The sequence below is a fragment of the Anolis sagrei genome, chromosome 3, assembly GCF_037176765.1.
Source record: "Anolis sagrei isolate rAnoSag1 chromosome 3, rAnoSag1.mat, whole genome shotgun sequence".
Classification (NCBI taxonomy): Eukaryota; Metazoa; Chordata; class Lepidosauria; order Squamata; family Dactyloidae; genus Anolis; species Anolis sagrei.
In genome coordinates, this window is record NC_090023.1 from 25547088 (window position 1) to 25571782 (window position 24695).

Here is a 24695-nt window from a genome sequence, read left to right on the forward strand (position 1 = left end):
ATACCCTCTCTTTTTTAAATACCACCAATGAAGAAAAATCGACCAGCCCCTAAGGCAATCCACTCCACTGTAGAACAACTCATAACATCAAGTTCTTCCTAAAGTTTAGACAGAATCTTTTTTCTTGTAATTGGAATCCATTGATTATTTTCTTCTTCAGGACATGCTAATGATAAAACTGGATTCTTTAATGACCTTCAAGAGGAAGTAATCCAACAAGATTATATAGGACATTCTGAGAGATGTGTTCCCAAAAGGTCTGATTGATATGGAATTGTTGCAAACAGTATAAGGGCATACAAAATTACAACAACAGTAGACAAAATTGGAAAGAAGTAATTCCCATTAGAAAAATTACAATTCAATAAATATGCAAGATTTACTAGAATAAGAAAAGGCCAGAAAACTTAACAAGCAACAAGAGTAGACATAAGAGCAGCAGGAGAAATGAAGAATATTATCTAAAACATCTTATAGAAGATAGAGATCCATCGATCACATATAGAGTGCCTACGTTTTGTTTCAGCAGTTATAAAAATAAAAAATCAGTTTGTGGATGATTTTAGTGGATAACATTTTAACTTACTCATTTTATTATCCATACTCACAGACTTTATAGGTGTCATACATGAAGCCATGTAGATCGACTCCATATTATGGACTTTCTGCTTTTAATATTGTGAATTTCTGGTCTTAATGTTAACACTTTAAAAAACTCTGTTTTTGTTTTAAAGCAGTAGTTCTCAACCTGTAGATCTCCCGGTGTTTTGGTCTACAACTTCCAGAAATCTCAGCTAGTTTACCAGCTGTTAGGATTTCTGGGAGTTGAAGATCAAAACATCTGGGGACCCATAGGTTTAGAATCACTGTTTTAAAGTTTTAGGTGTAATGCAGCCTGGTGAAGATCGGAATCTGTCCCAAGAAGTCTTTCGACAGTCTTCACAAATCTGATATTCTGCAGGTTGTATGGATGGGAGAGAAATCAGCACTGTTATCTTGAATAAGTGTTTGAAGATCACTGTGTCTTCTGCTACTTGGGAAAGAGAAAAAATGAGGCCAACTGCTCTCAGTCAACATTTGTAGATGCTCCCTAAGAGACTTTGCACCCTGTTTCCCATGCCCCCAGTGATCTTGTGGTCATGACCCACAAAACCTGGCATCATCTAACCTGTGGAGGACAGGCCTTGGCATCATTCAGTTGCTTTGGGCCCCAGCTAGGGTTACCAAGTTAGGACTATTCCAGGCACTGAGATTTCCATGCCAAACCCTATCTTGGAGTTCCTCATGAAATATATTTCATAATATATTTCAAAGTATTTCCATAGAGCTCCTAGCATGACCTGAGACTTTTCAGGCCTGCTCCCCGGGTATATTTAATTTACCCAAGATTTTGTGAATTGAAATGTATGTGGACTTCATTGTTTTTGTACTCTCTCAGAAGCCATAAAGATAGCCAACCACACTCTATTTTCTAGATTGGATGAGACTGAATGATGATTCCTGGTTAGTTGGAAGGAATACCAGGGAATAGGGATCCAACCTGTGTTGGATGAGGTTGCACTCCCTTTGAAAACACAGCTCCAACTTGGGGATTCTTCTTAATTCAGCTTTGTACCTGGTGATCCAGGTATCAGCGGTGGCCAAGAAGGCCTTTGCACAATTAAAACTTGTTCACCAAATGTGCCCATTCCTTTAGAAGCCAGATCTGGCCACAGTGATCCATGCCTTAGTTACAGCCCATTTGGATTACTGCAATGATCTCTACATGGGGCAGCTTCTGAAGAACGCTTGAAACTTCAGCTGGTCCAAAGAGCTGCAGTCAGGTTGCTAACTGGGGTTGGCTATAGGGAGCGAACAACCTCCTTGTTGTACCAGCACAGGTTTTGTACTTTAAAGGCATTTCCTCTGGTGTTGAACAAAAAAATCTAGAGAAAATTCCATAGCCTGGGGCAGCTACTGAGGGTGTATCTACTCTATCACATTAATTTAGGTTGACCCAACTTGGATCAATGCTATGGAATGATGGAGTTAAGTTTGGTGAGGCACCAGCACTCTTTGGCAGATATTTTATTTTATTTTATTTACTTTATTTATACCCCACCTTTCTCCCTGAGGGGACTCAAGGCAGCAAATCGTAACACACTTTCATCAATATAAAACAAAGCAAATACAAAAAACAGAGACAGGAGGCAACTGCAGAAAAGGCCCCTTCTCTCATTCCCACCAGCCATGCTTGAGATGGGGGCGGGACAATAGCAGGGCACCATCTGCCAACTGCAATACCTGAGTGGATTTGTAAAGGGAGATGCGATTGGCCAGATAATCTGGACCTGAACCATTTAGGGCTTTAAAAGTTGTAACCAGCACCATGAATTTCACCCGGTAGCAAACTGGGAGCAAGTGAAGCTGTCGTAGCATGGGGGTGGTCCTCTCCCTGTACTAAGTCTGGCTGTAGATCTTTGTACAAGCTGAAGCTTCCAGGTGCTCTTTAAAGGCAGCCCCATATAGAGCACAGTGCAATAATCCAAGTGGGATATGACTAAGGCATGGATTACCGTGGCTAGATCTGGCATCTCAAGGTATCCAAACTCCAAAACTTTGGATGATCTCACCCAGGGGCTTCATGTAGATGTAAAACAGCATGGGGGACAGAATAGAGCCCCGAGGGACCCCACAGGTCACTGGCTAGGGGTCAAACAGGAATCCCCAAGCTCCATATTTTGGGTCTGATCCTCCAAGAAGAAACAGAGCCACTGTAACACAGTGCAAAGAACTTGGCAAATTCTTCACAATGGCCTGCCGATTGGTCAGGGATCCCGGTCTAAGTGACAGGGTGTAAAAGTTCTCTGACCACTCGGAACAGCTCTCTAGGATGATTCTTTGCAGATGCAATGTTGGTGGCAGCAAAAGATGTCTGTGCCATCTTCATTTGACTCTTATGCTTCCCATCTAATGATGATAAATAGAGTTAAGCAATATGGCTTTTTTTAAAAAAAAGGCATACACAGCTCTCCATTTAAATATAAGATTTAATGGTGGATAAATGAATGTCATAGAAACCTACATATATACCATTATGTAAATGGTCAGTTCTTACAACAGAAGAATTTCACATCATTAAATGCAGTGTCATCCTCAAGATATTGTGGGATCTCCACCTTTGACTGGATCCCACATATAAAGGTATTGACAGGGCAGCGAGGACTCCATGGGCCAAAATGACCCCATTCATGAGAGTTACCTTCCAGTATAGTATTGTCACTACATAAGAATTGGATGTTGTTGGCTGCTGTGTCATCCCCAAACCCTTGGGGTACTTCTACTCTCAGAGAGAAGGACACCAGCTTGTGTGGTGATTTACACTGATGAATCTTAGACCAAGCTCCCCACCTGCCAAGAAAATAAAGATGACACAAGAAACACATTATTATATTATAGAACATTGGATGATGGATCTAGTCACATTCAGAGTACAAATCTGGACAAATGAATTCACTTTGTCTAGGTGGATGGTTTGTGGTTATCGATATTTAACTGACATGCCAAAATATCATTAATAATAGAACACAATCATCATTGCCTCGTTCTTCAGATTTCAGTTGCCACGCATAAACAGAAACTAACAAGAATGGCACAAGAATAAATATTATTTGCTGTTAATTGCCATAGTTAGCTTCAATTCATTATAGTTTTATTGGTATAAGACTTCCAGGTGATCCTGTTATCCATAACACTGCTCAGGTTTTCATAGAATAGAATAATAGAATAATACAGTTGGAAGAGACCACATGGGCCATCTAGTCCAACCCCCTGCCAGGCAGGTTTTGTAGAATCAAAACCCCTGCTTACATCAACCTGTAATACAGCATTTTATTTTTCCTTCTACCTTCAACTTTTACTTTCCAGAAATACTGCTAAATTTACATTAGAGGAAAGAAATTAGTTTACTTCAGATACAGATCATGTTCCCTTCCCACTGACTGTGCTGAAGGCCATTGCAGACCAAAAATTTGGAGGTGAATCCCTGACCTCATCCATTTCAAAGGAAAAGGCTACTCACTTCCCAACCATGGATGAAATAAATGTATCATCTTTGCAGAGCAGACGAATGCCATTCAGGGATGTATCATCTTGCCCATCTTTGCCGCCTTGATAGGGCTCTACCTTGTGTAAAGAGATAGATTGGATTAAAGCCATACTTCATGTCAATCCGTGCTGTGAGCTACCTTGGGTCACATATTGCAGGAATAGTGGGATAAAAATAAAATAAATTTAACTGTGCACAACAAGAAGCCACAAGAAGCACAATGGAGGCAATTTGGTTCAGGTTCACTCCCCAACTAGTTTGAAATGGTTAAGAAAACATTTCAATAAAGAAAATACTTGAGTCACCTGAACAACATTTGGAAATCTCATGGCATTACATCATAGGCATGTAATTTTTTGCTACTTTAGGAAGAACAGGGTTTTTTTTTTCCTGCTATAAGAAAAAAACATTAAAAATCATACAATTTTGTTGCCTTTTTGTAATTCTGAATTTTTTTCTTGGTAAATTTCATGCATTTTGTTTACAGAAAGCAACATTTTCTGCACGGAAACAACATTTGCTGCCTAAAGTCCTACAAAAAATTATTTATTTATTTATTTATTTATTTGCTTACTACATTTATACCCCACACTCTCTCACCCCGAAGGAGACTCAGAGAGGCTTCCAAACTGACAACAATTAAATGCCATACAGACAAACAGACAAATACAATAAACACATACCTTAAAATCCATAAGAGTTAAAAATAACATCAATACATTAACGTAAAGTATTAAAACCACACAGATTCAAAATCACAGATATAGAGCAAGATGACAAACAATAGACATGGAGAGGTTTACAATGATACAAAATCTACATAACTGCTTTCCTTGAGTCTTGAAACAGGTGTGTGTGGTGGCGGCGGGGGGGGGGGGGAGAGATACACTGCCCTTGGAGGAATCCAGTGCAGACCTAGGGATCCCCAACACCTCTACACATACAAATCCATACATACCCCAATCCCACAAGCTCTGGGATGGTTAAAAATGCTATTTTGGGAGCCCCCACCCTAAAACATAAATACACCCAAACATGTTCTTAAAGACAGCCAGAACTGATGTGGCATTACTTGCAATGTTTCAAAACTGCCTCTGCAATTGTGCACAGGTGGTGTCATTCACTGAAAATGATCTAGAGGCCTGGTCTAGTATTTGGAAGCAATACTATATTTCACCATATATTTCAAAGGAAGAGGAAAAGATCCCATTATGGCCTTGTTTCAGCTACTTACCATAATAATAATAATAATAATAATAATAATAATAATAATAATAATAACAACAACAACAACAACAACAACTTTATTTTTATACCCTGCCACCATCTCCAATAGGGGACTCGGGGCGGCTTACAAAGAGACAAGCCCGAAAATTTACAGATAAAAACAGCAACGCAATTAAAATCAATCAATAAAATAATAAAATAACACAGTCATAGAATCATAGAATCATAGAATCAAAGAGTTGGAAGAGACCTCATGGGCCATCCAGTCCAACCCCATTCTGCCAAGAAGCAGGAAAATTGCATTCAAAGCACCCCCAACAGATGGCCATCCAGCCTCTGTTTCAAAACTCCTTTGGAAGCTTTGAAGGCAGAGAGTTCCACTGCTGAACAGCTCTCACAGTCAGGAAGTTCTTCCTAATGTTCAGATGGAATCTCCTTTCTTGTAGTTTGAAACCATTATTCCGTGTCCTCGACTCCAGGGCAGCAGAAAACAAGCTTGCCGCCTCCTCCCTATGACCTCCTCTCATGTATTTATACATGGCTATCACATCTCCTCTCAGTTTTCTCTTCTTCAGGCTAAATATGCCCAGTTCCTTAAGCCGCTCCTCATATGGCTTCTTCTCCAGACCCTTGATCTTTTTAGTCGCCCTCCTCTGGACACATTCCAGCTTGTCAATATCTCTCTTCATTTGTGGTGCCCAGAATTGGACACAATATTCCAGGTGTGGTCTAACCAAGGCAGAATAGAGGGGTAGAATGACTTCCTTGGTGCAGGCCAAAATCCCATTGGTTTTTTTTTTTTTTTTTTTTTTGCTGCCGTATCAAACTGTTGGCTCATGTTTAACTTGTTGTCCATGAGGACTCCAAGATCATTTTCACACATACTGCCTTCGAGCCACATGTCCACCACTCTGTATCTTTGCATTTCATTTTTTCTGCCTAAGTGGAGTATCTTGCATTTGTCACTGTTGAACTTCATTTTGTTAGTTTTGGCCCATCTCTCTAATCTGTCAAGATCGTTTTGAATTCTGCTCCTGTCCTCTGGAGTATTGGCTATCCCTCCCAATTTGGTTTTGTCTGCAAACTTGATGATCATGCCTTCTAACCCTTTGTCTAAGTCATTAACAAAGTTGTTGAACAGAACTGGGCCCAGGACGGAGCCCTGCGGCACTCCGCTCATCTCTTCTTTCCAGGATGAAGAGGAAACATTAGTGAACACCCTCTGGGTTCATCCACTTAACCAATTACAGATCCACCTAACCGTAGTTTTGCCTAGCCCACATTGGACTAGTTTGTTTGCCAGGAGTTCATGGGGGACCTTGTCGAAGGCCTTACTGAAGTCCAGATATGCTACATCTACGACATTCCCCGTATCTACCCAGCTTGTAGTTCTATCGAAAAAAGAGATCAGATTAGTCTGGCATGACTTGTTTTTGATAAATCCGTATTTACTGTTAGGGACGACTGCATTCATTTCTAAGTGTTTGCAGACCACTTCCTTAACAATTTTTTTTCCAGAATCTTGCCTGGTAGCAACATGAGGCTGACTGGATGGTAATTGTTTGGGCCATCCTTTTTCTTGAAGATTGGGACCACATTGGCCCTCCTCCAATCTGCTGGGTCTTCTCCTGTTCTCCAAGAACTCTAAAAGATAATTGCCAATGGTTCTGAGATTACTTCCACTAGTTCCTTCAATACTCTTGGGTGTAGTTGATCTGGCCCTGGGGACTTGACCTCATTAAGAGCGGCCAGGTATTCCTGGATGACTTGTTTCCCAATTTGGGGTTGGATGTCCTCTAATCCCTCATCCACTCCATCTTGCTGAGGTTGAAGATGACTTTCTTTTTGTGAGAAGACCGAGGCAAAGAAGGCATTAAGTAGTTCTGCCTTTTCCCTATCCCCTGTCAGCATTGCCCCATCTTCTCCTCGAAGAGGCCGTATCGCCTCCTTGGTCTTCCTTTTTCTACTGGCATAAGAAAAGAAGCCCTTTTTATTGCTTTTAATGTCCTTGGCAAGTCTGAGCTCGTTTTGTGCTTTAGCCTTGAAGACCTTTTCCCTACAGGAGTTAAAGCAACATGATAAAACAACATCATAAAACAACATCATAAAACAGTATGACTGAGATAAAGGAAAAATAGCTGTGTTCAGGTTCAATGAGTGCAAAATTCCTAAAAGGAGCCCAGGGAAGATGCTGAAATCAAATGCATTCAATCAAATTATGCATTCACTGACTAGTATTTTAGACATGCAATAAGCCATCATGGTTAAAAGGGCATAAGTTAAAGTCAATGTAGGTCTCTTTCTACTCATAGAATCATAGAATCATAGAATCAAAGAGTTGGAAGAGACCTCATGGGCCATCCAGTCCAACCCCTTGCCAAGAAGCAGGAATATTGCATTCAAATCACCCCTGACAGATGGCCATCCAGCCTCTGCTTAAAAGCTTCCAAAGAAGGAGCCTCCACCACACTCTGGGGCAGAGAGTTCCACTGCTGAACGGCTCTCACAGTCAGGAAGTTCTTCCTAATGTTCAGATGGAATCTCCTCTCTGTCTAAAGTGAATTTTTGTGAGATAGCTTTTGAGACTTTGGATTACTGGTTTCTCCTTTTCTTTTTATTCCATTCTTTTCATGGGTTTGTTGGGGTGGGGGTAACAATGATTTCTTATATTTGTAATAGGACCTTTTGAAAGCTCTTTTTAAAAAACGATTCCATAGCATTGAGCCATGGTAGTTAAAGTGGTCTCAGACTGTATTAATTCTATGATGTACATGAACTCTAAGGGCCCTTCCACACAACCCTATATCCCAGAATATCAAGGCAGAAAATCCCACATTATTTGAGTGTGGACTCAGATAACCCAGTTCAAAGCTGATTTTGTGAAATTTTCTGCCTTGATATTCTGGGATATAGGGCTGTGTGGAAGGGCCCCTGGTCTCAAACAGCAATGAATAATCTTTGTTACCTCTTGTGATCACATTTAGAGTTCATGAGATATACTCAACCTGAAAACAAAAAAAGCATAATACAAAACATGATTTACCTTCAATACAAAACCAATAGCGTGACCAAGGGAACAATATTCTCGTTGTCCCCAATAACCCCATGGCGCTCCATTTTCCACTTTGATGATGGAATCATAGGGGCGGCCATCTACATCCCAGAAGCAGCATAATGTGATCAAGAAGGCCAGAGAACAGATGAAAATATTCATTCTCTTCTCCAGCTGTAGATGTGGAAACATGGTTGAAGAATGGTCATCACAAAAATCACAGATAGAGGAGCCAGTCATTTACTAAGGCTGTATTTGTCTGACATTGTTATCTAATTCAAATGCATCAAAAAGGCAATTCTCATTTCTACTTTCCATATTAACTGATTATATGTATATGTAACCTTTGCCCAATTAGTTTAAAGCTGCACACATGACTCCTCACTTCCTAAATTACCCTCACAAAACTCTGTGACTTACTGAGGATCATCTAGTGATTTTACAGGGATGAAAACCAGCCTGTTAACCACTACGCCACAGTGATTCTCAGTTTGTCTCTGTAGATTTCACTCTCTCTTTCAAAACACTATAGTGGCAGTTCAGGATCAAATTGCATGTACACACAGTATTAGCTGAGGTCTGATAATAATGAGGGGCCCATTCTCACTCTGCAATTGTAGCACTATGATGCTACTCAAATTTCCACAGTTATTTATTTATTTATTTAGAACATTTATACCCCGTCCTTCTCAACCTCGGGGACTCAGGACTCAGTGATGTTCTATGGAATTCTGGAATTTGCATTTGGAAGGATATAAATGAAATAAAATATCAAGAGTGTCTCTCCAAAATCCATGATTTTATATGAATAAGTCATAATGGACAAAGTAGAATCATATCGCTATTAATGTGTCGCATGAAGGAGCCACTGATTGCAGTTGGAAAAGGAATTTAAACCTTTCTTCCCTTTCTGTGTTTGGGATAGTGGTGATGGAAATTCCTCTTCTGAAGCTTGCGAGTTCACTAGTAAATCTGTATTTCCAAGATACATTGCCTAAAGAGAATATCAGGGACTCGTCTTGAATGGTTTGCCCTTGTTGGCTTAAAATTTGATTCTAAACCCCCATTATGATAGTTGAACAATCCCTAGAGTGCTGTGGTATGTCCATCATGATGGTGAGCTTGGAAAGGTCCTTTTTGACACTGAAACCATATTTTATTGCAGAATTGTAGGATGATGGAAGTATATGCAAGGAATGATAAGACTCCAAAACAGGTAATATTCCAAATGGTAGTTGATGTAGGGTGCGCAATAATTTGGAGTGGAAATGTCAATATGTGCCCTAAGATCTATGGAAATGGCTAACTTTATTTTTTATCTTATTAGAACTCATAGGAGGAATTGTATAAAAGGAATTTTTAAAATACGCATTCATGCTTTGAACTCTTGAAAACAGCATGAGATTGGAAACAATTAGACATATGAGGGTAATAAATAAATAAATACTGTGAATGGTTTGCCTGAAACAAAAACATTATTCCCACGATTCAAATCCAGGTATCTCCAAGTAAGTCCATAAGGCATCTCACCAGGCCTCTGTGAACTTGAAAGGCTATGGCCTTTCCTTGTTCACCTATTCCTCATATTTGTAGCACATCCTCTGACTCTCAAATCTTGGAACCTATTAGAGAAAACTCCAAATACCAATATAGCACTGAGTTCTTAGTGTTGAAGTTGGCATATTGCAACAATTTGCAGTGGAGACACATTCTATGAATATTACCTAGGCCAATGAACTCAACAAAAATCAGCCACCATGCTTATTGAAGGATGAAACTGATTGAGTTGGGTGCAGGAAATCATAAAATACCTAATATGACTACTGTGCATACAAAACCAGAGCTGGCCCTACCAGGAGTAGATGGGGGATGGGAAATGGTTGAGGTATTACTGGAGTTATGTGTGCTATGAAACCTAGTTTCTAATTCCTAAATGAGCTCTCATTGTAATATAGGACACTTTACCACATCTAGAGTTGAAGAAGGGTCCAGTTACTAATTTAGGCAAGGAATGAGAGGGCAACACCATTCTATCCATGCTCACAAAGTGCAAAATGTCATGCAACATCTCTGAAAATAACACTCACCACCCTTTAGAATGAACCCGTTTCTCTCTCATTGCCAGAGAGATGTCTTTTCATTATATTGAAAATGTATGTGTCCCACCCATCTTCTGGCTCACCTCTCATCTTTGTAAAAATTGCTTGTCATTTTGCTTTGATTGTAACTCTTGCCTTGCCTTCTCGCAGCAAATAAAGGGGGAAGAAGTTGCTCTAAACAGCACATGCAATCTTACTTACAGTTACACACAGTAGCCACATATTCTGGAGGCAAAATAAGAGAGCTTCTGAGTTCAACAACAAAGTATGAGTAAGGAAACAAAGGGAGAATGGCAGAACAAACTGTAGGAGTTGTCTTATGAAACATTACCTCCACTTAGTGGAGCAGATGAAATGTGACTTTATGACTTCGTCACATGGGGATCCCCCCCCCCCATACCATTTCACCAGCCTTCATCATGATGCTTCCCCAATTACATGTGGGATGTGATGTCTGAGTGTGCTGGCTCTATTGGAACCAACATAACATGGGCAGGTTCATTTGTTTGGAAGGAAGCGTCGTCTAATGATTCCACTCCAGTTGTGGACGGAGCCTCTGCCAGAAGTCAAGCGACATCGTGGGATGGGCAGCTTGGCCATCTGTCACTGGATTGGTGGGGATGCACCCTAGGATGCTAAAAAAAACTCTGGTGTGATAAGGCCATTCGTGTGTGTTATGCTATTTGTGTCACACTCTTATTTGATTTTTTTTTTTACAACTGCTGCCAAAGTTTGAGAGAAAGGGGGCAGATCTACACTGACCACTTATCCCAAGGCCAATCCAGAGTGGTGAATGTTCAGACCACTACCCCTCACCCCCATCTTGGTGCTCCAGAGTTCAGGAGGGAGGCCCATCCCCCTCCTATTATTGTCATTATGGGAGCCAGTGGGTGAGAAATTGCTAGTGCTGAACAATCATTGTCTGGAGTGCATAATACAATGTTGGGTTTTGTTTTTCGTGTTGGGGTGGTATATAATGTTGATTTTGTCTCAGAATTCTTCTTTGCCCTCCATCTCATTGTAAAATATAGAAAATTGTGGAGTTGTTGATAATTATTTCATTGAGAACAGGAACATTTTCATGGATCACTTGTATCACTCCATGTAAAGAAAGGGTACACATAAACAATTAAGAATCAATCTGAGATTTCATTCTGTAATGTCAAAAAAGAGTGTGTGTCCTCAGTGTTGCCCACTTCGGCATGGCAAAGGGCCTCCTTGCAAAATAAACATGGCTGTGGGGCTGCCTTTAAGCCCTGAATGGTTCTGGCTGAGATTACTTGTCCGAACGTATCTCTTGCTATGAACCATCACAAAGCTTAAGATCGTCAGGAGAGGCCTTGCTTTCAATCCCACCACTCTCGCAAATGCAGTTGGTGGGGACGAGAGACAGGGACTTCTCGGCAGTGGCCCCCCACTGATAGTGACAATAGGAACAGGAACATTGGATTTGCAATATTGGATTTTCCGGCTTGATTTTTGGTTTTACTGGCATACTAATATTATTGTTAAATGAATTTATTGGTTCATTTGTACAATGTTTAAAAATGTGTTTACTGTTTTAACTGTTATTCTTATGATGTATATGTTTGTAAGCATCACTGATGCCTATATGAGGCCACCCTGAGTCCCCCTTGTGGGGAGAAGGATGGGATAGAAATATATGAAATAAATAAATAAATATTTTTTGCACCTGATTAAGGCTCAGAAAGCCAGATGTTGACCTCTGATTGATAATATTAAATTAGACATGATGATTTGTAATTTGCAGTTTTGAAGCTAATGTTTGAACAATAACTATGTAACAAAATTTGAAAAAAATATGTTTGTGTTTTAAAAGTGTTATTTTCTGTTTAATTGTGTAGTACTTGCTTTGAAAGTCATTGTTATACTCCTAAAACTTCATTTATGTGGCTGCCACAAACTATGTTGAATTGGTTGAGACTCTATGAGATATACACTGAAAAACTACAGCAAAATGTGTTGCAGGATGTCCTGCGAAAACAAAGTTTTTGCAGTTTAATAAACTTTTCCATGTTTTTATGATAGAACCAAATTAGGAAATGACATTTATAACACAGGAACAAAATTGTGTTACATTAAATGGTGTGATTTTAATAGTGAATGCAACGTTTAATTTGTTTTAATGTGCATTGACTTTTAATTTTTAAGTGTATTCTGTTTGTTGTCCAAAGGCATTGAATAATTGCCATATGCAACGACATCTTGAGTCCCTTTTGGGGTAGAGAAAGGCGGGACACAAATAGAGTAAGTAAATAAATAAACTGTTGGCCAATATAGAGAAAGGAATTCTGGTTTTAATAAGCTATTATCAACCTCTTAATTTTTGTATCACCCAATGCTCTTTATCCTCTCAATGAGCTTCTATCCAGAGCCATATTAATCGAAATAAGTCACCATCATTCAAAAAGGAACACAAAATTGTTTACATAGGATTTAATGATGAATAAGCTTCATAATAACATGCATTGGATGTGCTGAAAGTCTAGGTCTCAGTCACAGCAGAAGAACTTCACATCATTCAGTGCAGTATCATCATTATTCCCCTGTGGGGGCTCAATCCTTGTCTGAACCCCACATATGGCACCGGAAGAGCAGGATTCGCTCCATGCACCAAAATACCCCCAATTGTGTGAGTCACCTGTCAGGACAGCCCCTTCAGAGCAACCGAATCTGACGTTGTTTGCTGCAGAATCATCAACTACAGTCCCTTGATAAGGTTCCACTTGCAATGAGAAGGACATCAGGTGCCCTTTAGGGCAATATATAGCTTTTTTCCATGCTCCCCAACTGCCAACAAAAATGACAATAGTGATGCCCTGGGAAAAATTTAAAAAGCAGACATGCAATATATATTTCAAAAGCAGGCAGAACGCATTAAAGAGTGCCTATGCTCATGCAACTTCTGTTACCAGTGGACAATTAACAAAGATCACAAGCAAGAGCATGTGCCATACAGGCTGTAAAAATATATTTAACTAACATTGTGTCTTAGGTTGTGGTTAATTAAGGAAATATCTACATTGTAGAATTAATGCAGTTTGACTCCACTTTAACTGTCCTGGCTCAATTCTAAAGAACCATGAGAGCTGTAGTGAAACTTTTGCTCCTGCTGAGTTTTGGTGCCTCACCAAATAACAGTTCCCAGGATTTCATAGCATTGATCCATGGCAGTTAAAGCGGTGTCAAACTACATTAATTTTACAGTGCAGATACACATTAAGACATCTAGTTACCTACAAAGACATATTTGAAGCTAGATGTTAGCTATCAAATGAGCAAATTTTGTGCTTCTGACTTTTTCCCTGCTTAAATGTACAACCTTATCTACATTCCTGTTAAAATTAAATCTGTTAGTAATGGCCATTGATTGTTGAATCACTTCAACAATAAATCATTGTTGAAGTGATTCTGTTTCTGCAGATTTGATTTGCACCCTTTTTACTCCTGCATCAACATTCTTTATAAAGATGATGAAAACATCAATCCCAGGATAAAACATTATGGTATGTCCACTGTAACTTCTTTGTGGAATTACAAGGAAACTTCTGTAGGTTATGTCTGCCCATCAGCCAATTAAAAATACACTTTTTGAGAGTAACATAATCTAGACCAGTGGTTCTCAACCTGGGATCCCCAGATGTTTTGGCCTTCAACTCCCAGAAATCCTAACAGCTGGTAAACTGGCTGGGATTTCTGGGAGTTGTAGACCAAAAACATCTGGGGACCCCAGGTTGAGAACCACTGATCTACATCGCTCTTTCTGAAACTTTGGATCCCAGTCTCAAATGGGGTCCTTTTAGCTCAATGCTGACTCCCAAAGATTTGGCAACTGTTTTCTGAATGCCAACTGGTGGCCGTTTTAGACATTTATACAAATCTGTTTTGTGAGCTGTTTGGGGACTTGATCAATATTGGTACACAACAGACTTGATGGATGATAACATTTAAATAATTATTTTATCTGTTTTGTTTGTTGTCTGCTTTTCTCTTGATATGGGACTACAAATCACAAGATAAGAAAGAAGGAAGGAAGGAAGGAAGGAAGGAAGGAAGGAAGGAAAGAAAAGAAAAGAAAAGAAAAGAAAAGAAAAGAAAAGAAAAGAAAAGAAAAGAAAAGAAAAGAGTAGTAATAGTAGTAGTGGCAGAGGAGGAGGATTAAAATGAGGGGAAGGAGGAGTAAAACATGAGAAAAAGATACCCACTCTCCACTCTTGGACATTACTGCTTGACCATCATCACAGTAAAGACGGATGCCATTCAAGCCTGTATCATCATTCCATGCCAAACTACCTTGGTAGTCCTCTACCTGGTGTGGAAACAGAAAAACAAGAGTGTAATAAAGCTGTTGTGAATGCAGCTACTTTAACACTCATGAACTGGGTTATTAATGTTGCACTTTAACATCATGAACATTGCAAGGAGAATTCATAGGGTATAAAATGTCTCAAGCCCAAAGAAGTGTTTTATGTGCCAAGACATTTCCGTTCCACCCAAATATCCGAAACCCAGAAGATATAAAATGAAACAGACATAAAATAAATGTATACTGTTTGTACTGTGGGAAATACATGACCTATGTAAATTCCAGTGTCTACTCATACTTACTTCTGCTTTGCTGCATCATGTTTTATTAAAAACAACATGGTGCTCTTTTTGTCCCAATATGTTACATTAGATGGAAAAAAGTACCTTAGCAGAAAAAGATCAAAATTATTGTATTTGTCCCTTTTGTCAATTGTTTGTACAAAAGCATTTATGCCATAGCTCTATAGCTAACATTATAATAATTATAATGTTATAGTAATAATGTTAACAATGCAACAAAAATGATACTGTAGACTTTGTAGAGCTTTGGTGGCATGGACTATGGAATAAAACATGACATATGGAAACTGAAATGTATTACCCTGTTTTGCTCCAAAAGATGTGTGAGTGCTCATTTTCAGGGGATCTTATAGAATCATAGAATCAAAGAGTTGGAAGAGACCTCTTTGGCCATCCAGTCCAACCCCCTGCCAAGAAGCAACAAAAAGGGCTTCTTTTCTTATGTCAGTAGAAAAAGGAAAAACAAGGAGGTGATAGGGCCTCTTCGAGGAGAAGATGGGGCAATGCTGACAGCGGGTAGGGAAAAGGCAGAACTACTGAATGCCTTCTTTGCCTCGGTCTTCTCACAAAAAAGAAAGTCATCTTCAACCTCAGCAAGATGGAGTGGATGAGGGATTAGAGGACATCCAACCCCAAATTGAGAAACAAGTCATCCAGGAATACCTAATCAATTTCCTAATTGATTTCTTAATTAACTGTAACTGCAGCTTATTTTTGAAGTAGGGCTTATATTTTGAGCACCCTCAAAATCATGCTAGGGCTTATTTTGAAGGAAGGTCTTATTTTGGGGGAAACAAAGTATACTTATGTTACACATTTTTAGTAGTACCCCCCCCCCCAGGCATGTAGCCAGGGGGGGGGCTCGGGGGGCTTCAGCCCCCCCCCCGAAATTTTCATGGTGGTTCGCGAAAAGGCCTTAATGGTGCATTATTTAAACTGTTATGTTTATTCATTTCATGATCTGATCACCATACTCAATATATCCCATATGCATGGGGGTATTGGGGTAATGATACAAAAGGTTTGCTAGGCTAGACCCTCTTTCACTCAGAGTCAGCCCCCCCGAAACTCAGCCCCCCCCCGAAACCCCCCCTGAAAAAAAATTCAGGCCCCCCCCAAAACGAAATCCTGGCTACGGGCCTGCCCCCCCCCCAAAAAAAACCCAACATACACATGCCTAAGCATGAAGGCTGAACTGACTGATACTGAAATATAATAACCAATGTGTCTCAAGGAAGCATATCACCCCCTTGTTAAAAGTTTCCCTGGCTACTAATTCATTTCCAATCACAATTCAGAGTGCTGGTCAAGTTATTTAGCTCTGAACTATCTGAAAACCATGGGCTCATCTACACTGATCATTTAATGCAGGCTGAACGCAGGCTGAAGTTAGCTTCAAATTGCAACAGCTAAACAACACATACCTCCAAAGTGTACTGCTGCACAAGTTAAGGATGGTACAGCATATCAAATAAAGACAGGAGACAGTCCTAAATAAGCAATTTAATACTCTGCAGTGAATCTCAAATCTTGCCTGGCAAAATTAGCTCCACAGAACAAGAAGCACATTGTTGACAGTGACACCCATTGTGCTGAAGCGCTTTGGTATCAGTGGACTAGAGATAAAGACAGTCATTCTCCCAACAGTTGGAACACAGATAAATGAAATTTCCATCAGGCTTGTATGGGCCAAGCCAAAAGTGTTTGCTTTGCTAATACCTAACCAAGTAGCTGATATAGGATTCTGGCCCACAATTTCCTAATATTTCTCCACTTTCTCCTTTTTTGTTAAGTCAAACTTTTTCTTTAATCTTTGGAGAGCTGTTCATTATCAAGGTGTCTGAAAAGAAGAGTACAAAATAACCTTACCTTCAACGCGAATCCCTTTGCATATCCTTCCTTACAGAATTTTGGTTTAGCCCAATCACCCCATGGGGCTCCATTTTTCACAATGAGTATCTTATTATACTTTCGAGCATCTCCATACCAGAAGCAATAGGTAAGCATCACAAAACAAGTACTGACTCGGAGATTCATGGCTGGAAGTCTGCTCTAGATGCAACATAATAAAACAATTTATTTATTTGTCACCTTCCTGCAAAAGTGGAACTCAAAATAACTCAGAACATGATGTAAATAAGATATACTAAAACCAGCAATGGTTGTAATATTAAACACAAACAAATGTCTCTATTGAAACAGCAAAATTAAAAAAAAACACCAGTGAAAGAGAAATATTGCAAGGACAAGAGATAACTGTAAGGGAACTGGTCTGCTACTCAGGTTAAGGGAGTTCCATAACCTGGAAACAGAACCAAACAAGAAAAAATGTATACTCCTGGAATTTTGGAGTGATTTCTCAGTTGATAACTATTTCCCTGAATTCTGTTTCTCAAAAAAATTCATGAAGGGGCAGCACCATCACTTTTGGGTGATACATCATTGACTGGCTTTCTGACTCCAACAAAGGAGCTGAATTTACAGGGTAAGGGGCAAAGTAGTTGAGGCAACCACAATGTGGCTCCAGAAGAAGTGGGAGATATAGCAAGATAGAGTTTTGGTAAGCCTATACTATCCATGGCACATGTAGTCTTGCAGGAGTCCTCATTCTGCATGAGCTGAATTGGATGATGTGTGCATTTTCTATTCCCTGGCCTCTCAAAGTCAGATATAAACATTGTGCTGCTCCACAGATGTTGCTAATGACATAAAACCACCACAAGGGAAAATGTAGATGCCCCTAGTGCTCTTTTAAACATAGATATTGGGAATTGAGCTATGGATCTTCTTATTTTACCATCACATCTATCAAGAAAAGAGCTGTCACATTACTTACATTTCCACAGCTGTCTGTGTTCCTATAACTGGACTAAGAGAGAAGCTGAGAGAACAGTGCGTGTCAGAGTGGGCAAGGTTATGAAGAAGACCAAGATCAAATGTGGGAGTCACCACGTCAGCACCTTCTATGCTCTGTTGCTTGATTACTTAAAGGAGCAGACTTAAGGCTATGGTCCATCCTTTGTTCTTTACTAACCACAACCCAATATGCATCTATACTGTAGAGTTACTGCAGCTGGACATCACATTAACTGCCATGGCTACATACTATGAAATTAAGGGAATTGTAGTTTTATGAGGGCATTAGCTCTCTGTACAAAAACTGCAGGTACCACATCAAACTACAAACCCCAGAATCCCATAGTATTGAGCCAGGATAAGTACAATTGTGTCTGATTGCATTTATTCTAAAGGCTTTTAAAGGTATATAAAGGCAGTTCTAATAAATGTTGGAAATGTGGGGAAATGTCTGGACAGATATGGTATGTGGAGGTCAGTAGTAAAGGTCTCACAAAAGGTCCCAACAATATTCAATTCAAATGCATATGATGTTAAAAGAAATGTAAATGTTAAATCATGATGAAACTAATGTTTTATTTAGGATCAACTAGAGATAACCATGGAAGATTATGACTATATATTATTACTATGGCTAGAGATGGAAAGAACTAGCTATCCCAACATAAGATGAATTGCTTATGAGATGTGTGAATCAGTTGAGATGCATAAACTGACAACATTGATCAAGGAGAAATTCTTGACATTTTTTTAAAGACTGGAACATGTTTATTACTTTCATGCAGAAAAGGTGGGGACAAACTTTAATTGTTTTCTGATTTAGAAGAGTGTTATTAAAAGTAACAATTTTGGTGGACATTTACTAAGAGAGTAGAAAAGAAGTAAAAATCAATAGGTATTGAGTTTGAGGTTTCCAGATTAAGTTTACTTAAGTTTCATATGTTTTTAGGTTTGTATTGGTTAGAATGATCATTTTAGATATAATTGTGTTATTTGTTTATTTATTTATTTGCTTTATTTCTATACTGCATTTTTCAGCCTCAGGCGGCAACTCAATGCGGTGTTATTTGTTGTAGTCTAGTTTTATATATCAAGAAAATCCTTTTTGTCTTTGTGGAGCATTTTTTTCTCTGTAACTCTTTTTTCTATCTCTGTTTTGTAACTATTTTTATATCTCAGTTCTTGTGGGTTTTTTTGGGCTATATGGCCATGTTCTAGAGGCATTTCTCCTGATGTTTCACCTGCATCTATGGCAAGCATCATCATTTTCTGTATCATATTTCAGAATCATAAATAATCATGTAAGAACATCTGATTGACTCTAATCTAATCAAGAATAAGAACAGCCTTTAGGTCCATGAGAAATGGTTCTATTGGTATTCATTACAAAATAGCCCCAAAAGAATGACCTAATGTGTCATGAAATGAAATATTCTAGAACCTTGCCTCCATCTACAAAGTTGGATTTTCCCCCAAGTGAGGGCATGTGCAGACAAGCTAGTCCCAAATAGAAACTGTAGTAGTCATCTCAACAGCCATCCTGGGCTCAGGCAGTCATGGGGCAAAGGATGGCTGTCTCTTCCCAACCCTTCTGAAGTCGAATTTATACGTGGTTAAGAAAGGTCCTGCTTGGTGAGCATTTACAATAACACCCAAAGTTTCAGATTAAAGAACACACACTCACCAGAGATGAGGAAAGACAACAGAGGTTTTAATTACTATCTGCAGAATTATTTATAATTATAATTATTTTATTTCTTACCTGCCTACCCTCAAAGCTTGAGGCAGGTTAAAACATTGCTAAAACACATAATCAAAACACATAATCATTTAAAAACACTGTAGAATATACATATTAAAACATATTTTTATAAAATACATATTAAATACATGAAACATAAATTAGACATAGTACGGAAATTTAAATTTTGTCATTAATACTGTCTGGGTAAGCCTGTTGGAAGAAATAACTCTTCACGTATGTCTTAAATTCCAACAGCTAATCTAGCTGTGGACCTCTTCCAGCAAGTTGTTCAACAATCGTGGGGTGGCCAATGAAAAGGTCCTCTGTGTATTGGTTGTCAGTCCAGTTCTGCCAGGCTGGAGCAGATACCCCCCAGAGGACCTCAGTGTTTGGGACGGATTGCATGGGAGGTTATCTTGTTGGTAACTGGGACCCAAACCATGTAGGCCTTTAAAGGTCAATATCAACACCTTATACTTTGCTTGTAAACTAATTGGCAGCCAGTGGAGTGACTTTAAGATAGTGGTGATATGCTCACCCGTTTGCTCCTGTAACCAATCTGGCTACTGTATATTGAACAAAATGGAGTTTCTGAACTTGGTACAAAGGTAGCCCAATGTAAAGTGCATTGCAGAAGTCCAATCTTGAGATTACCAGCTCATGCACTAAGTCTTCCAAATCTAGCAAGGGGCATAGCTGGCACATCAACCAAAGCAGATAGTAAGCACTCCTGACTGTCACATCTACCTGAACTGACATTTGGAGAAATGGATCCAGGACCCAAGCTGTGAACACAATCTTTTTTTTGGGGGGGGGGGAGTGTAACCCCATCCAGAACCGGTTCACACACGTTCATCCCAAGATTAGGACTCTTCATGCAAGCAAGTCTGTTTTGTCTGGATTCAGTTTCAATTTGTTTTTCCTCATCCAGCCCATTACCTCCTCCAGGCCTTCATTTAGAGGAGACACACTATTCTTAGCTGAAGCTGGTTTTGAAGGTTTTTGAAGAAATAATGCATGTAAGGTTAATGTAAAAAAAAAACAGAAGCATAACTATACATAGTATAAACAAGAGTTTTTATATATTTGACAACCATTCAAGTTTCCCTCTCTGCCTGCTCCCATTTCATACAGCAGAGGAGCTGGCCTGAAGCAGTGTCTTCATTGACTGTGCTTCAGTGACATTGCTACCTTCAGACAGGGATTCCTTAGCAAGCGGGGAGGAGACAGAGGAGGACTGGTCCCAAGGAGGGGCTGTCAGCTGTTGATGGGGTGGCTCTCCTGGGAAGAGGTAGGCCCAGGAAGACTATGCCCATATTTGGAGAGCTTAGGGGCTTTCTCTTGAAACAAAGGACCCAAGTGTCCAGTTCCATGCCAGACAATGGTGAAAGACAAGGATGCTGATTTTGGGTACTCAAAGAATCGGCTGCCAACAAGAGAGGTTTTATACACGTGGACAGACAAACCACTAGACAAACATGTTTGGGTTTTGGTCGGAGATCACCCAACTCTGAAATAATGAGTTTTGAACACCCTTCCTGTCCAGGAAATATCTCTGCAAGGAGGTGAATGTTTCTGGGCCTGTCTGGATATATTTTAATAAAGAAGTTTATACATTTTATAAATCTATGAAATAGATATAGTATAAAAGCTATATAGAAAGTCTTGAAGAATAGATGTGAATATGATAGCTGTTACTGGCTTGATCTCCTGTAATCAAGCTTTGGATGTCAAATAGGGGCACATAAACTTTCTGCTGAGCTGTGCACACACCCACAATGAGTCCTTGATGGTCCTCTTTCTTTAAGTATTAACCCAGCTCTGAGAGTTCAGGAAATTACTCTGTATTCTATAGTTGAAAATCCTGCTGTGGCCCCTGTGACTCTATGATTACTTCTGATTTAAGAACAGTATAGAATTCAAGAAGAAATTTTCATCCAACTTAGTAATAGAAAAGAAAACACTTTGGGGAAACAAAAAACAGAAACCACCCCTTTGGATGTAGTGGAGGACTCCATTCTGGCCTTTGACCATCTTTTATGTCTTTATACTGTGAAGTTAAAGTCAAAGGGTTCCATGTGGATCTTGTCAGGGCGATGGTCTATGTCTGAAATGAGCTCATGAAAGGATCATTTCTAAATATCCTTGCTCTGACTATATTAGATCTATATTAGTATGTTAGCATTCCAAAAATCTAATGTCTAATGAAGCTGTCATTTAAGTGGCCGTCAAAAAAGTCCAAAGTATGAAAGGCTTTCATTCTTATCTCAGTCTCATAGGGAGAATTGAATATCATTTTTTCCTTCTCTTTGTGAAGTTACAAGATTTTTTGGTCATCACTTTTTTCAAAAGATTCACAGAGATAATGTTTTTTCATATAAAACAGGATATGCAAAAAACATTGTATTTTGTGCAAAACACAGTGCTGGATTTTGGTTTTTTCGGGGGGGGGGGTGCTGTATAATGTTGCTTTTGACTTTGAATACTTCTTTGCCCCTCCTCCCATCTTGAAATGTGAAAAATCTTGGAGTTGTTGATAATACTTCATTGAGGACAAGAACATTTCCATGGATTCTATATATCACTCCATGTATAGAAAGGGTGCATACAATCAATTAAGAATCAATCTGAGATTTCACTCTGTAATGTCAAAAAAAGAGAATGTGTTCTCAGTGTTGCCAACTTCGGCATGGCAAAGGGCCTCCTTGCAAAATAAACATGGCTAGAATTAAGATTGGACTTATGTCTTCATAAGAGGATTTACTTGTGCAGTAGTTTTATAACATCCATATTCGTCTAGAAGCTTCCATTCTATTACAGCATATGTTTTGTGAAATGGCAATCAGTAGAATGGTGATGCACCATGACCCCATAGTCCTATTGATACCAACATGTATCAGGCAAATATTGATAAACATGAAGATTTGCTATTTGCAAATTCTATAGCCGAATGACTAGGAAGTACAGTAGTACGACAGGACTGCTGAATGTGGATCTGAAGTGCCCAATGTTCATTTGAATTAACTGATGCTCATTAGCCATTTCTAAGCACTTTGGAAGTATTCAGTGTGCATTGGAATACTCTTGCTGATGCCCAATGTTCATCATCGCAATTCTCTAACAATTTCATTGCATTTTTACAACATGGCTCCTGGTTTGGAAAGTTATGAAGCGTTGACCATGATGGTTAATGTTTTATTTCCTTTGTCATTTGTTAATTTAACTGTACAAAAAATTATTTTTGGGATTATTATGGTATTTTCTGTTTTATCTTGTATGCCATCTTGAGATGCTTTGGTCCCTAAAAGATGGCTTAAATGTTTTAATCAAAATGTAATTAAATCCACAACAGCATTTAGGTCAGCTTTTCTCGATCCAGGGATCAGGACCCCCGGGTGAGTCATGGAGGGTGTCAAAGGGGATACCAAAGAGCATCAGAAAACAAAGTATTTTCTGTTGGTTATGGGGGTAATGTGTGGGAAGTTTGGCCCAATTCTATGCCCTTTGATGAACTATAAATCCCAGCAACTACAACTCCCAAAGAACAAAATCAATCCCCACCCCGACTCCAGAGTATTCAAATTTGGGTTTATTGAGTATTTGTGCCAAATTTAGTCTGGTGAATGAAAATACTTCTGCATATCAGATATTTACATTATGATTCATAACAGTAGCAAAATTACAGTTATGAAGTAGCAACGAAAATAATGTTATGGTTGGGGGTCACTACAACATGAAGAACAGTATTAAGGAGTCGTGCCATTAGGAAGGTTGTAACCACTTATTTAGGTTGCACACAGCACCATGCAAATGTATACTACTGCTGATATTTTAAAACCAATCACTTAGAACCATGAAAGAGGCCACAAGCACTATCCAGTTCAACCCTCTTCTATGGGGGAACATACAATAATTAGTCTTTTGCCACCTGATTAAGGTTCAATAAGATAATGTTGACTTCTGATTGATAAAATTTGATAGGACATAATGATTTTCTATCTGCAATTTTGTAGCTAATACTTCATCAATAATACTATGTAACAAAATTTGTAAAAAAAAACCTGTTTCTATTTTGAAAGTGTTATTTTTTGTTGAATTGTGTGGTACTTGCTTTGAAAGTAGTTGTTTTACACCAAAAACTTCATTTTTGTTGGTGCCACAAACTACGTTGAAAAACTGCAGGATGTCTTGCAAAAAAAGTTTTTTTGCTGTTTAATAAACTTTTTCCATGCGCCGATACAACCAAATTAGAAAATGACATTTAACCCAGGAACAAAAATCGTGTTACGTGGTATAATTGATCATTAAAATGTTTGTTGGTCAATATATAATAAGGAATATTGGCTTTAATAAGCTATTATCATCCTCTTAATTTTGGTAATACCCAGTAGTCTTGTTTCATCCAAAAAAAAGTTCAAAACTTGTTTCGGATGTAGGGGGTGCTGGTGCTTCGATTCTATAGTCCATTCCAATCTTCACAAAAAGAAATGTTCAAAACTTTTTGAAACTTCTGAGACTTCCGAATCCTTTCCTTAATGGTTTGAAAGTGTTATTTCCTGTTTCATTGGGTGGTCTTTACTTTGAAAGCAGTTGTTTTACTCCAGAAGCCAGGGGGGGGGGGAGCAAGGGAGGAAATTCACCCAGTCTGTTTTAAAACGCTTCCCAGGATCCAGACAGAAACGAGGGGAGAGGAGATGGTACACATTCATCCAGTCTGTTTTAAAACACTTCCCAGGCTCCAGACAGAAGTGAAAGGAGAGGAGAGGGAGGAAATTCATCCACTCTGCTTTGAAACAGCTTTCCAGGCTTGGGCCGAGGCCAGGGACCAGATGTGGGGAAACACTGAATCATTTCCGACTCACATACTGTTTCGTAACAGAAATGGCGCAAAAAGCTTCGGAAGGGCAAAGAGACTTCCGGTTTCCATAAACACTTTGAAATCGCTTCAGAAAGCAAATCTTTCCAAATTTATTCCGAATTATGAAGATTCTGACCAAACCT

The 24695-nt window shown here is 39.1% G+C and overlaps 2 protein-coding genes across 2 annotated transcripts; both read right to left on the reverse strand.

The window, feature by feature from the left end:
• Positions 1-3086: 3086 nt before the first annotated feature.
• On the reverse strand, positions 3087-10687 carry LOC137096703 (vitelline membrane outer layer protein 1-like). The gene is made up of 4 exons (XM_067466547.1): positions 10668-10687; positions 8358-8547; positions 4061-4164; positions 3087-3390 (listed from the first exon to the last, which is right to left on the reverse strand). Exons 1-4 carry the CDS (start codon positions 10685-10687, stop codon positions 3087-3089), a joined length of 618 nt encoding a protein of 205 aa, XP_067322648.1.
• Positions 10688-12943: 2256 nt separating this feature from the next.
• On the reverse strand, positions 12944-17999 carry LOC132770075 (vitelline membrane outer layer protein 1-like). Its single transcript, XM_060766961.2, has 4 exons — positions 17931-17999; positions 16964-17146; positions 14692-14795; positions 12944-13276 (listed from the first exon to the last, which is right to left on the reverse strand). The coding sequence occupies exons 2-4, from the start codon at positions 17129-17131 to the stop codon at positions 12979-12981; spliced, it is 570 nt and encodes a 189-aa protein (XP_060622944.1). The 5' UTR covers positions 17132-17146; positions 17931-17999; the 3' UTR covers positions 12944-12978.
• Between the last annotated feature and the right edge of the window lie 6696 nt (positions 18000-24695).